The sequence below is a fragment of the Mesoplodon bidens genome (assembly GCF_964165515.1).
Source record: "Mesoplodon bidens genome assembly, chromosome: 6".
NCBI lineage: Eukaryota > Metazoa > Chordata > Mammalia > Artiodactyla > Ziphiidae > Mesoplodon > Mesoplodon bidens.
The window spans coordinates 103529376-103540561 of NC_138162.1; the positions used below are offsets into that span (position 1 = coordinate 103529376).

Below are 11186 nucleotides of genomic sequence, written 5' to 3' on the forward strand. Positions count from 1 at the left end.
GAGCCAGGAGGAAGCTCCGCGGCAGATGCCCCCTCCCCTCTCACCCACCCACCCACATCTCTGACCTCGTTCCTCTTCTCAGTCTGCACCTCACCAATGCCCCTTCTCCTTCCGCCCAACCTTCCCTCCCCTGCCATCCAGCCACCCTGGTAGAGAAAGCTACCTCATTCGCCCCGGGCTCAGGACCTTCTGCCTAGTAACCCAGCTCTGGCTCCCGGGATTTCCTAAGCAGCGGGCCTCATCCTCCTGCTGGGGCTTCTACGCCTACCCAGCTATAGGGCATCCCAGTCCCTGATGCTGGGCGGGGGACAAGGGGGTGAGAGCCGGAGTGCTCACCTCCTCAACCCTTTAAAGGGTGGGGCAGTGCCAGCCACGATGCCCCAACTCAGCCTGGGCCAGGGCTGTGTTGAAACAAGAGGCTAACCACGCTGCTGCCGCCCAGAGTGGCAGCGAAAAATGCAGCAGTGGGGCTAGTGCACCTGGAGGCCAGAGTAGGGAAGGGGGACCACGACCGGGAGGGGCCGAAGAGGTAGGGAAAGAGAGGAGCCACCAGAAAGGTCCAAGGGACAGCTGGGCTGCGGGGAGGAGGGAGAAGGGAGGGCTGGGAATGAAGGGCCACCTGCACCTGGGGACTCGGAGGCAATGGGGGCGTCCCTCAGAAGCAGGCAAGATGGACGGGGAGGACAGCGTGAGCGCAAATCGAGCAGGGCTGGTACCCGGGCCGAGCAAAGGTGCGTGCTTCCAAGGGAGCTGGCCTAGGCTCTTCATCTCCCTACCAGTGCCCGGCGTGATTCGGCCTGGGAAGGCAGTGGGCACACTGGTGGGTAATAGAAGGTGGGGGGCCGTGCGTAGGCCAGAGCAAGGCCTAACCTTCCCCTAGGGGCCAGGCCAGAGAGGGCATGGGCTGGGCCAGTAACCCCATGCAGAGGGAGATGGCGCTGGGCAGATGTGTCAGTGATTCTCAGAGGGACAGGGCAGGCTCTGAGGGAAGCCCAGCCCACACCCAATGCCCCAGTCTCGGGATCACATGTGCTTGTCCAGAACTTGGAATTCTCCTTGCCCCTTCCCTTCTGGCCCCAGGATGTCTTGGAATCCAAACAACTGCAGCAGACGTTCACCAAACATGTGTTACAGAGACCTGGGCATTTTCAAGGCTCTGTCATGGGCACCAAGGAGATGCAGGGTACAAAGATGAATGTACAAGGTCATCCCCGGCCTCGAGGAGCTTCTGCTCACTTGGTCCATGTTCTTTTACCAGCTAACATTCCCTGAAGCACCTTAGGTGTCAGGCCCTGTACTGGGCACTGCAGGTAACGATTGGAGTCTGGCATGTTAACAAACGTTAACAAGGTGCTTCCAGTCCCAGCCTGGAAAAATCAGGGGAGCATCACAGAGGGGGTGATGCTTAGCTCAGAAATGAGAGACTAAGTACTTCACCACGTACTACAATATTTCACTTGGTCTAAACCACCATTTGCTCCGGGCCAGGATACAAAAGTAAGACGCAAATCTATTCATTATGAAGTCACAATGTAGTGTGTGTGGGGGGAAATACGATGTGCTCAAGGCAAAAATAGAAGTCCATGCAAGCACAGAGACAGCGTGGTCTAGATGATCAATCAGCCCCAAGGGGCCAAAGGGAAGGTTACAGAGGGCTTCCTGGAGGAGGTGATGTCTGAGTGGGGTTCAGAGGGCAAATAGGAATAGGACAGAGTGTTGGGGGGACAGGAGAAAAGCATGGAGACATGAGAGAGTCCAGACTGATGAGGTGGGGAGCAAGAAGCAGTTGGGGTCTAGGGGAGTCTGGTTGGTCAGGGATCAGAGGGGGCGATGGGCACATGAGCACAGCCCACGGCATCGTGCGCCCAGGACAGGGTGAGTGGGCCAGATGTCAGGAGCCTCAGGAGGGGTTGGAGTCAGGGGAGGGTTCTTGGAGCAGGCAGATCATGAAGGAAGGCCGTGTCAGCCTGGATGGAAGACTCTTGGGAGCACAGGGGATGCATACAGTGCAGTAAAGGCCTGGAGGCCAATGTTGGAATGAAAGTGATGCGTTCTGCAGACAGAAATAGGAGCAGCGGGGCAGCCAGGCCTGCCAGGAGGCTGGGGCTAAGATAGCCATCAGGGACCATCTCTAATTCAGCCCCGGGGCCCAAGTGACCCTGCTTGCCACTGTAAGGCCCCATCCAAGGAATGAGGGCTGGTGAAGCCCCAGCTCCCAGGAAAACTCCCTCACCAGCCGGCACCTTCAGGCCTCCCCCAGCTGCTCCCCGCTTTGAGTTTTTATTTCATTTTGTCCGTTTATCACACACTCCTCTGTTTTTCTCTCTCGGTTCAGGGGTGTGGATCCTGCCATTCCACCCCCGCCAAGGCGACTCCTGGGCAGACTTGCATCAGGAGACAGGGCCCTGACCCACAGGCAGCACAATCATGGACAAGTTGCTTCACTTCTCCAAGTCTCAGTTCTTCCATCTGTAAAATGGCTATAACCCCGACCTGACAGGCTTGACAGGAGGATTTAAGGAAATCATCTCTTTAAAATGCCCAACACAAGGTCAGACAAACAATCAATGTTTCTTTTTGTTTTTTCATAAATTTATTTATTTATTTATTTTTGCCTGCGTTGGGTCTTTGTTGCTGCGCGCGGGCTTTCTCTAGTTGAGACGAGCAGGGGCTACTCTTCGTTGCGGTGCGCAGGCTTCTCATTGCAGTGGCTTCTCTTGTTGCGGAGCACGGTCTCTAGGTGCGTGGGCTTCAGTAGTTGTGGCACGTGGGCTCAATAGTTGTGGCACGTGGGCTCAGTAGTTGTGGCTCATGGGCTCTAGAGCGCAGGTTCAGTAGCTGTGGCGCATGGGCTTAGTTGCCCCGCGGCACGTGGGATCTTCCCGGACCAGGGCACGAAACTGTGTCCCCTACATTGGCAGGCGGAATCTTAACCACTGCGCCACCAGGGAAGTCCCCCACAATCAATGTTTGATAACTGCTAGTTTCCTTCTTCTTGCCTCCCAGGCAAGAAACTTTCTCATTTGCTCTAGTTCTGCACAGTGGTTAAGTACACTGACTCTGGAGCCAGACTGCCTGGTTTCCAAGCCCAAATCTGCCACTTACTAGCTGTGTGACCTCAGGCAAATTACTTGCCCTCTCGGTGCCTGTTTTCCCGTTTGTGAAATGGAGATTATAATAATAGTATATACCTCATGAGATTGTTGTGAGGACTAAATTAATATATGTCAGGGGCTCAGAGCAGCCCCTGCTGGGGCAGCCACATTCTAGGTGCTAGCTCTCACTTGACTTTGCATCCCCAGTTTCTCGAAACATGCCTGGTACCTGGGAGATGCTCAATAAAGATTTTTGAATGAATAAATGAAGAGATAAATCAACCCCATGATGCAAGGGAACACCAAGATAGGAAGTCATTGAACACCAATCCGCGAGGAGCTAAGCCACCCAGCAGATTAACTACTTCCCCCAAATAAACTCGGATAATCCCCATACCCAGAGCTAATCCACTCTCCTCAGGTCACGCCGGGTGACCACCCCATCTCCCCTCTTCCTAGCCGACACTCTCACCCACCTCTTGACTTAATCCGGGAAAGAAGGGGACGCATGTGGGTGGGAGAGGGGAGCAGCCCGGGGACAGTACAGTGAGACCAGCATCCAGGGGCAGGAGAGGGTAGGGCTGGGCACTGGCTGCCCCAGGGGTTAGAGTAGGGGATGGAGTGGAGCCAGCCCACAGCCTGGGTCTCAGCACAGAGGAGATTCGTGGATGGGACTGGCTGGGGACCAATGACCACGAGCAACAGGGAGGGCCTTTGGAGGCCGGGCCAGAGTTCTGCATCATCCCTCCAGCCAGCTAGCTGACAAGCCAGCCTCCAAGCCCCGCCCTCCTTGACCTGGAAGCTGGGGGCAGCCCAGACCCTGGCAGCTGCTGCCCTCTCACGGCCACTCCGCAGAGGTGCAAAGCTCCTGTCAGCCTGAGTGTTTACGAACTCGATGCACCGGGAGCCGCCTAGAGGCCTGGCAGGCCCTCGGAGGAAATCGGCCTCCACAGCCCTAATCTTCCGCACAGCTTTAGCTAATCCCCATGAGATTATCGTGCTGCCTGAGGCCCCTCCACACCTTTGCTCCCACTGGTTTCTACTTCCCGTCAAGGCCTGATCCCACCCCCTCCGGACTGCATTCTTAGACTCTGGACTGCCCCCCCACCCCCCCACCCCGCCACTCTCCCATCCGTGTTCTCAGAGGTCCCCAAGAGCTTTCCCTAATAGTACTTGCCGCATCACAACAATCTGTCGATGGCTATCTGCCCCAGAACACTGGGCCCCTCTGGCAGTCTGTCTGGCCTTTCAGCACTAGGCCCAGACTGGCCTGGGGCAGGCTGTCTAATAACAGGTGCTGTGAGGACCGGGACTACAAACCAGAAGAGACCGAGCACTTTTACATTTTACAGAGCATTTATTTATCAAAACTTCCACAAACCTGGCCTCATTCACCAACACAAATCATACAACCAGGACACACACATGGCCTTGGAGAAGGCTGTGAAGTACTCTGAAGGACAGGGAGGAACGAACACAGCTGGGTGAGCTTTGGGTTTCGTTTTTCAGGGGTCTGGGGAGGGCTCTGGTTCCACACCTGGGAAGGGAGAGGGGCGAGGAAGATAATAAATAGAACCCTGAGGCCAGCCTGCTTTGGTACATCAGGGATGCAGCCCCACACGTGGCCCGTAACCGACAGCAAGAGTCAGGAGGGCAGCACCCGGGCAGATGGTGCAGGCAGGCCAGATGTGCCGCCAGAGGTCCCCTCCAAACAGTCCCAATGCCCTGCAGGGCACGAGGTAAGACCGGGCCAGGCTCCGTAGACCCTAGCTGTCCATGTCTGAAGGCGTGGTCTTTTTCCTCGTCCGAACCTTCAGGGAGCGCGACGTGCCCTGTGGGGAGAGAGGGCAGGCACACCGTGAGAGATCCGGGCTGAGGCGGCCACCAGGGCAGCTCACTTCCCTTGTGCCTTCCTCACCACCGACCTCCCGCAGCAGCGGCTTCCTCTTGACCACACGCAGACTCTGGGTGCGGCCCAGAGGCTTCTCTCGGGGCCGCGCTGATGGCTGGGGGACCACTTCTGTGTCTGACCAACACTCATCCTCAGTGTCACTGTCCTGCAGGCCCCCTGCCCGGTACCCTGTTGTGGAGGAGAGGGAGGCCGGGAGGCAAAGCTGGGCACGGACACAATCTGAAGGCCTGGGGCCCGCTGAACCAGGCTTTCCTCTGGCTCTGAGGGGAGCCACAGCTTGCCTGGAGGAAGCCATCCCTCTCGGGACAGCTCTGGCTTCCTCTGCCCACTCACCGATGGGTGGCCTGCGGTGGGGTACCTGGTCCTCCAGGTAGAGGGGATCCTGGTAGGTGGGGGCGGGGGCATCGGAGATGGCGCGCAGGTCCTGCATGGAGAAGCTCCGCAGCCTTCCGGCCAGTGCGCCCTGACTCTGCAAGAGAGTGGGATCCGCTGCACCACCTGACGGAGGGGGGCAGGGCTCCTGGCAGGAAGGGGCCTCAACCAGGGGAGCTGCCCAGGAAAGTCAAGGCTGACATGCAAGCAATCCCTGGGGCACAAGCCTCAGAATCGAAAGAAACACGGCAACCTCCCAGCCCTGTGCCTTTGTGGCGCCAGCAAGGAGGTAGGGCCTAGGGTGCAAGAGCAGCCACTCACGGTCAGTGTCAGAGCCAGGGAAGTCTGAACCTCCAGCTCTGTGCTCCTGCCAACACCCCACCTGTCACCTCTCGCCCCTGTTCCCCCGGCCTGGACAGCTGTGATCTCTCGGCTCCCTGACAGAGAGCTGGACTCGCTCAAAAGGCCCTGGGGGTGGGGGTGGGGATGGGGGAGGGCTGGAACCCAGGACACCTTGGTGGCTGCCTGCACAGCAGCCGAGGCGGCAATGTTGAGGCCCCGCTTCCCAAAGCTGAGCACCGTCTCGTAGCTGCGCTCCTTGGCCTGCACGATGTAGGTGTCGATCTCCTGCGGACACGGCGGGGGGGGGGCGAGGAAAGCTCAGGCGCACAGCCCTAGTCACTCCTCTGTGGCCCAGAGAAACCACTGGGAGGCACGCCTCCCAGCCCACCCCACCCACAGAGCACAGGGCTCCCCATCCACTCGCCGGATCCTACACCTCAATGATCGGCCGTGCTCCAGCCTCCCCCCGCCATCCCCAAACCAACTTCCAGCTGGTGTTTCACACCCCCAAAAGGTCATTCACATGTGTCCCCATTTGATTTTCCCAGAAGAGGAGGAAGGCTAGGCTCTGTCAAGGCCCCATGGCTAAACAGCAGCAGGACTGGGGTTAGAGCCTAGGTGTCCCCAGTGTCTTGCGCTGCAAGTCCAGGGCTCTTCGCCTCACACCCACTCCTACACTGCCCACCCTGCCTCCCCCTGGGGTACCTTCTCATGGCGAGACAAGGATGGGTGGACGAACTTGCGGTAAAGCAGGCTGGCCCCCTTGGTATAGGGCGAAAGCAGCCACAGCACAAATGCCATCTTGATCTCGTAGTAGAAAGGGAACCTGTCAGAGCAGAGGGGGCAAGGTCCGCCAGGGAACCAGGCCAGGGAGGACCACCCCCTCCCCGCAGCCCACAGAACCCCAGTGCCCATACCAGGAAATAAAGATGTCTGTGAAGGTCTCCACTGCCATAAAGAGTGCAAAGACGATCCAGTACATCATCCACCGAACCTGGACGGGGAGGGGCGGGCAGAGAGGTCAGAGGCCAGCAGCTGAGCCTGCAGTGCCAAATCCCCTGTCCCGGGCTGACCCAGCCCAGAGATTCCAGAAAGCCCGTCCCACTGCATTCCCCTGGCACCTGGCTGGCCTTAGAAAGCTGCCTCCGAGAAACTGCCACTCATTCCTGTACCCACACCCAACAGGCTGCACCCACAAGATCCTGCAAAGAATCCCAAGAGCCCATCCTCCATCCACACCCACTCTGCTCCAGGGTACGCCACCAGATTATACCCCTGGAGGAAAGGGAGGCCAGCTCGGACTCCCCCACCTCGCCAAATCCTACCACACCCCCAAGGCTGTGGTCTCCCCACCTGAGCTGAGCCCTCCTACCCACCCCCGCACTCACATATTCACGAATGTTCTTGGTCTTCACAGCCTTGTAGGAAGCATAAGTTGGGTACAGCATCCCAAACACCAGCCTGAAGAGCAGCCCCCAAAGCAGAGGGAGAGTGTGAGGGGTGCCACTCCCCACGCCCCTGCCAGGTGGCGGCCTCCCCCCCACCCCACGTTCGAGGTGGCAGTGCCTACCCTGTTCTTCCTGCTTGGCTTGCACAACCTGCACCTGAGTCAGTGCCCTGGAGGCCACCTCCCCACCCTGCTGTTTACAAACATCCCAAGCCTGCCCAGGCCTGCACGAGTGGCCCATGGGTGCATGATGCAGCCAGAGCACAGACAGCCACTCCACGAGGTGAGTGGGGGGCAGGCTTCTGAGCCATGAGAGCACCAGGCTGTTCCCTCCCCTGGACGTGCAATCAGGCCCAGGGCCACCAGACCTGGCACTGCCAGCTTGCAGGCAAGGATATTCCAGCCAGGTGAGGAGTAGGACAGAGTGGGGAAGCTGGGCCCAGGGTGGTGAGTCACGTGACTGACTGCTCAGATGGGAAGCCGGCACCTGGATTCTCTGCCCACAACGTGCCACATCCTGTGTTTGCCAAGGGGCGGCTGGCCGGCCTGTGGTCCTCCGTCCCACTCACCTGCCTGCAGTACGTGTGTGACTGCAGGGGGTCGCCATCAGCCAAGTTGGCTTGAGTGCGGGGGAGACAAGCACACGATGCCCAATGCCTTGTGCAGGCCCGCAGGTCCATTAAACCTTGCGGTGAATGTTGGAGGGAGGGGAAATGTGTGACATAGCTCAGAAGACGCCCCCCTTTCCACCAGACATTCCCAGCTTCCACCCCAGGGGCGGGCTGACATCCAGGGATAGAGAGGGTATTAGGGCGGCCATACTCACACCACCAGGCGACAGATCATCCAGGACACCATCCTGCAGTCTCGGGAGCGAAGGGAGATCCCTCCAGGAAGACGCCCAGAGGGACGCTCACGCCTGCGCTGGGATGGTATTAACAGTGGAGGTGTGGGAACCACAGGGGCGCTCGGGCTGCCCCTTGGTGGAGGCGGAGCCCACCGCCCACTAACTCCGCAGTGCTGGAAGCCTGAAGAATGGGGAGACCAGCGGGCCGGGGCAAGCAGGAACCGAGTTGGGAGCCGGTACCGGCCGGCACGCTCTTCCGCCCCGTCGCTCGGGCAGTTACGGCTCCGACCCGCACTTCCTGTCCCGGAGAACCAGGCGTTCGGCCCTTGCCGGGGGCTCTGTGGGTCCCGGGCCAGTGGGGGCTGGTCGCAGCCTGCGTTCGTGAGGGTACCTACGGCCCCAGTGCGCCAGGACACCTGTACCGGCCTCGAGGCGGAGTTTGCAACTCACTTGAAAGTTGCACGGAACTGGGCTCTGCCCAACCCCAGGTCTCCGGCGCGTGGCGCAGGCGCAGTGCGGCTGCGGAGGGGGCGGGGCGAGGTCAGGGAGGTGAGAGACCTGCCCCTTAAAGTGGCGATGCTCCTCCGACTGGTGGATGCGGCCCGTAGGTTGAGTAGCCCTCCGAACGGGAAAGATTTGGGGGTAGGAAGCGGAAACAAAAAGGTGCGGACTTCCCCACTGGTTCAGTGGTTAAGAATCCGCCTGCCCATGCAGGCAGGGAACACGGGTTCAAGCCCTGGTCCGCGAACATCCCACATGCCGCGGAGCAAGTAAGCCCGTGCGCCACAACTCCCGCGCTCTAGGGCCCGCGAGCCACAACTACTAAAGCCTGCGTGTCTAGAGCCCATGCTCTGCAACAAGAGAAGCCACCGCAATGGGAACCCCGCGCACCGCAACGAGGAGTAGCCCCCGCTCGCCACAACTGGAGAAAGCCCGCGCGCAGCAACGAAGACCCAATGCAGCCAAAAATAAATAAATAAATATTTTTAAAAAGGTGCGACGGGGGAAGAAAGAAATGAAATCTGGAGTCCAGAGTTTTCGCGGATCTTCACTAACTCCCCTCTTTTGCCTCGTTTTTCCCCTCTGTGAAATGGGAATGGGCATGAGATGGGTGGACGCCACCGTTAGAGGCTCAGGTGAGAACTAGAAGGAGGTTTGGCTGGGCGCCAGCAAATCCGGGTCTTATAGCACTTGGTTGGGAGATCGGTAAGCGCCTCAAAGATGCTGAGGTGACCTAGAGGGAAAGTGGGGAGGAGGTGGAGGAGGGAGAACCTGAGGGACTCATCACCCCCATCCCGCTCACCCTGCTGAAGAGTGGGCTTCAGGAGTTGACTTCTCTCTGGGATACCTTTCCAGAGCCCACATCCCTGGGCAGGCTGATTTGAAAGATTCTGGGTGGAGTCCCCAGCCCCCCATGTCTTCTTCCCCAAAAGTTTGAAATCTCACCTATTTCCGTGAGTCAAGAGCACAGATATTCCTGAGAGCTTAACAGTATCAACGACTGCCATTTTGTAGTGCATTTTTGAGCGCAGAGACTTGATCTTTACAAAGATCCTTTTTTTTTTTTTTTACCATTTAGGAAATAGGCTCAATGGTGGAAAGTAACTTGCCCAACGGCACCTGATGGTGAACGATAAATAAATGCTTAGATTAATCAGTCTTCTGAGGGCAGCCCTGGGAGGGGACAGGGAATGGAAAAGCTCCTCTAGAAGGAAGGTGTGTATCTGGAAGAAGGCGGGAGGCTCAAAAGAAAAGGTTTACAATATTGTAAATCAACTATACTCCAATAAAAAGTAATTTTAAAAAAAGAGAAGGCAAACTTTGCTGCTTCTACAACTTTCCACGTGGGGTTGCATTCTTTGTACCTCTTCTGCTAGGTGCCTCATTCCTCCCTCTGAAAATGGGGAATGCATCATCCCCCCCACCCCCCACCCCGCACCCTGCACAGCTTCCCTTCTGCCTCGCAGGGCTGAGGTGAGGGCGACAGCAGAGCTGCCCAGAGCGTGGGGGTGGAAAACTTGGGCAGTTACTACTTTTTATTAGAGCCACAGTTAACACTCCCCTTCTATCAAAAGGATGGAATAGCTAATGATGGAGGGAAAGGAGGCTTCTTGGGAATAAATAAACACTCAGTGACTACATAGTCATAATTAGCATCATCAGTTTTATTGGTGTTGCTGAGTGGGAGAGCTTGCAGTGAAACTGGCCCACAGAGAAACTCCCCCAAGGCCCTGATGCCTCCCTCCCCCTGCCTAATCACCTGCTCACATTGGCCCTAGCTCCCACCCTAGTTTGGAGGAACAAGAACCACCCAGGGCTAGGATCCCCTCAGGAAGGTCCCGGCCACCATCCATCTCTGGACACAGACATTGTAATGAAGGTGAAAAGTATCCTTGTCTCCTTGGAGCAAAAGGATATGACTGACCCTCTGGACAGCTCAGGAGGAGCAGGGGGTACAGAAAAGGGAATGGACATCCATTCCTCCAGAAGTTAGGGTACCTGGGCTGACTGTGTGCATGTGAGCCTCGGGCCTTTGGTACTTGCTGCAGAACTGCCTCCCTTCCCCCACCTTCGCTGCCTTCCAGAGTCACCTGACCTCAGCATCACAGGCCTCACTTTACCCCCATTCGCTGGAGAGGAGCTTCCCCTGTGCCCACTCTAAGCCAACCCAGCTGGGACCGTCTCTCACATGGAGACTCTTGGTCCCTATGACTGTGCCTGGAAAAATCTAAGGGACAAGATGTCAGAGGTCTGCTACTGAGAGCATGGAGGGGCGTGAGGCTGACAGCTGAGGGGGTCACCCTCCTGGGCTTTGGCAGAGTGAGTGGACTCTGCCTCTCACGCCCATTGGTCCTGAGCTGTTGACACAGTCACCCGGTTACACTGGGTTGCTAAGCAGCTCTCTGGACATACGATGATCTGCCTCTGGCAGGTGACCAGGCAGGCATACGGTGGGCTCCATTCCCCACGTGCAGAAAGCTGGGCATTCAGGGGGAGAAGTGTCTCCCAACCCTGGGGAGTGCCCTGGGGGGAGTGACAGTCAGAGTGATGTTTATCTTTCTACTGGGCAACAGAGTGCCAACATGTCTGGGAGACACAACCCTCTTTCCCTGGCAACCTCTCCCTGGCACAGCATGAGGGCCCATTCCCCATTTGAAAAAGCAGGAAGGC

The 11186-nt window shown here is 57.8% G+C and overlaps 1 protein-coding gene across 1 annotated transcript; it reads right to left on the bottom strand.

Annotated features, from left to right (window-relative positions):
- Nucleotides 1-4432: 4432 nt before the first annotated feature.
- On the bottom strand, nucleotides 4433-8522 carry REEP4 (receptor accessory protein 4). Its single transcript, XM_081236999.1, has 9 exons — nucleotides 8466-8522; nucleotides 7995-8092; nucleotides 7110-7182; nucleotides 6639-6715; nucleotides 6427-6547; nucleotides 5893-6006; nucleotides 5341-5476; nucleotides 5021-5175; nucleotides 4433-4927 (listed from the first exon to the last, which is right to left on the bottom strand). Exons 2-9 carry the CDS (start codon nucleotides 8024-8026, stop codon nucleotides 4862-4864), a joined length of 774 nt encoding a protein of 257 aa, XP_081093125.1. The 5' UTR covers nucleotides 8027-8092; nucleotides 8466-8522; the 3' UTR covers nucleotides 4433-4861.
- Between the last annotated feature and the right edge of the window lie 2664 nt (nucleotides 8523-11186).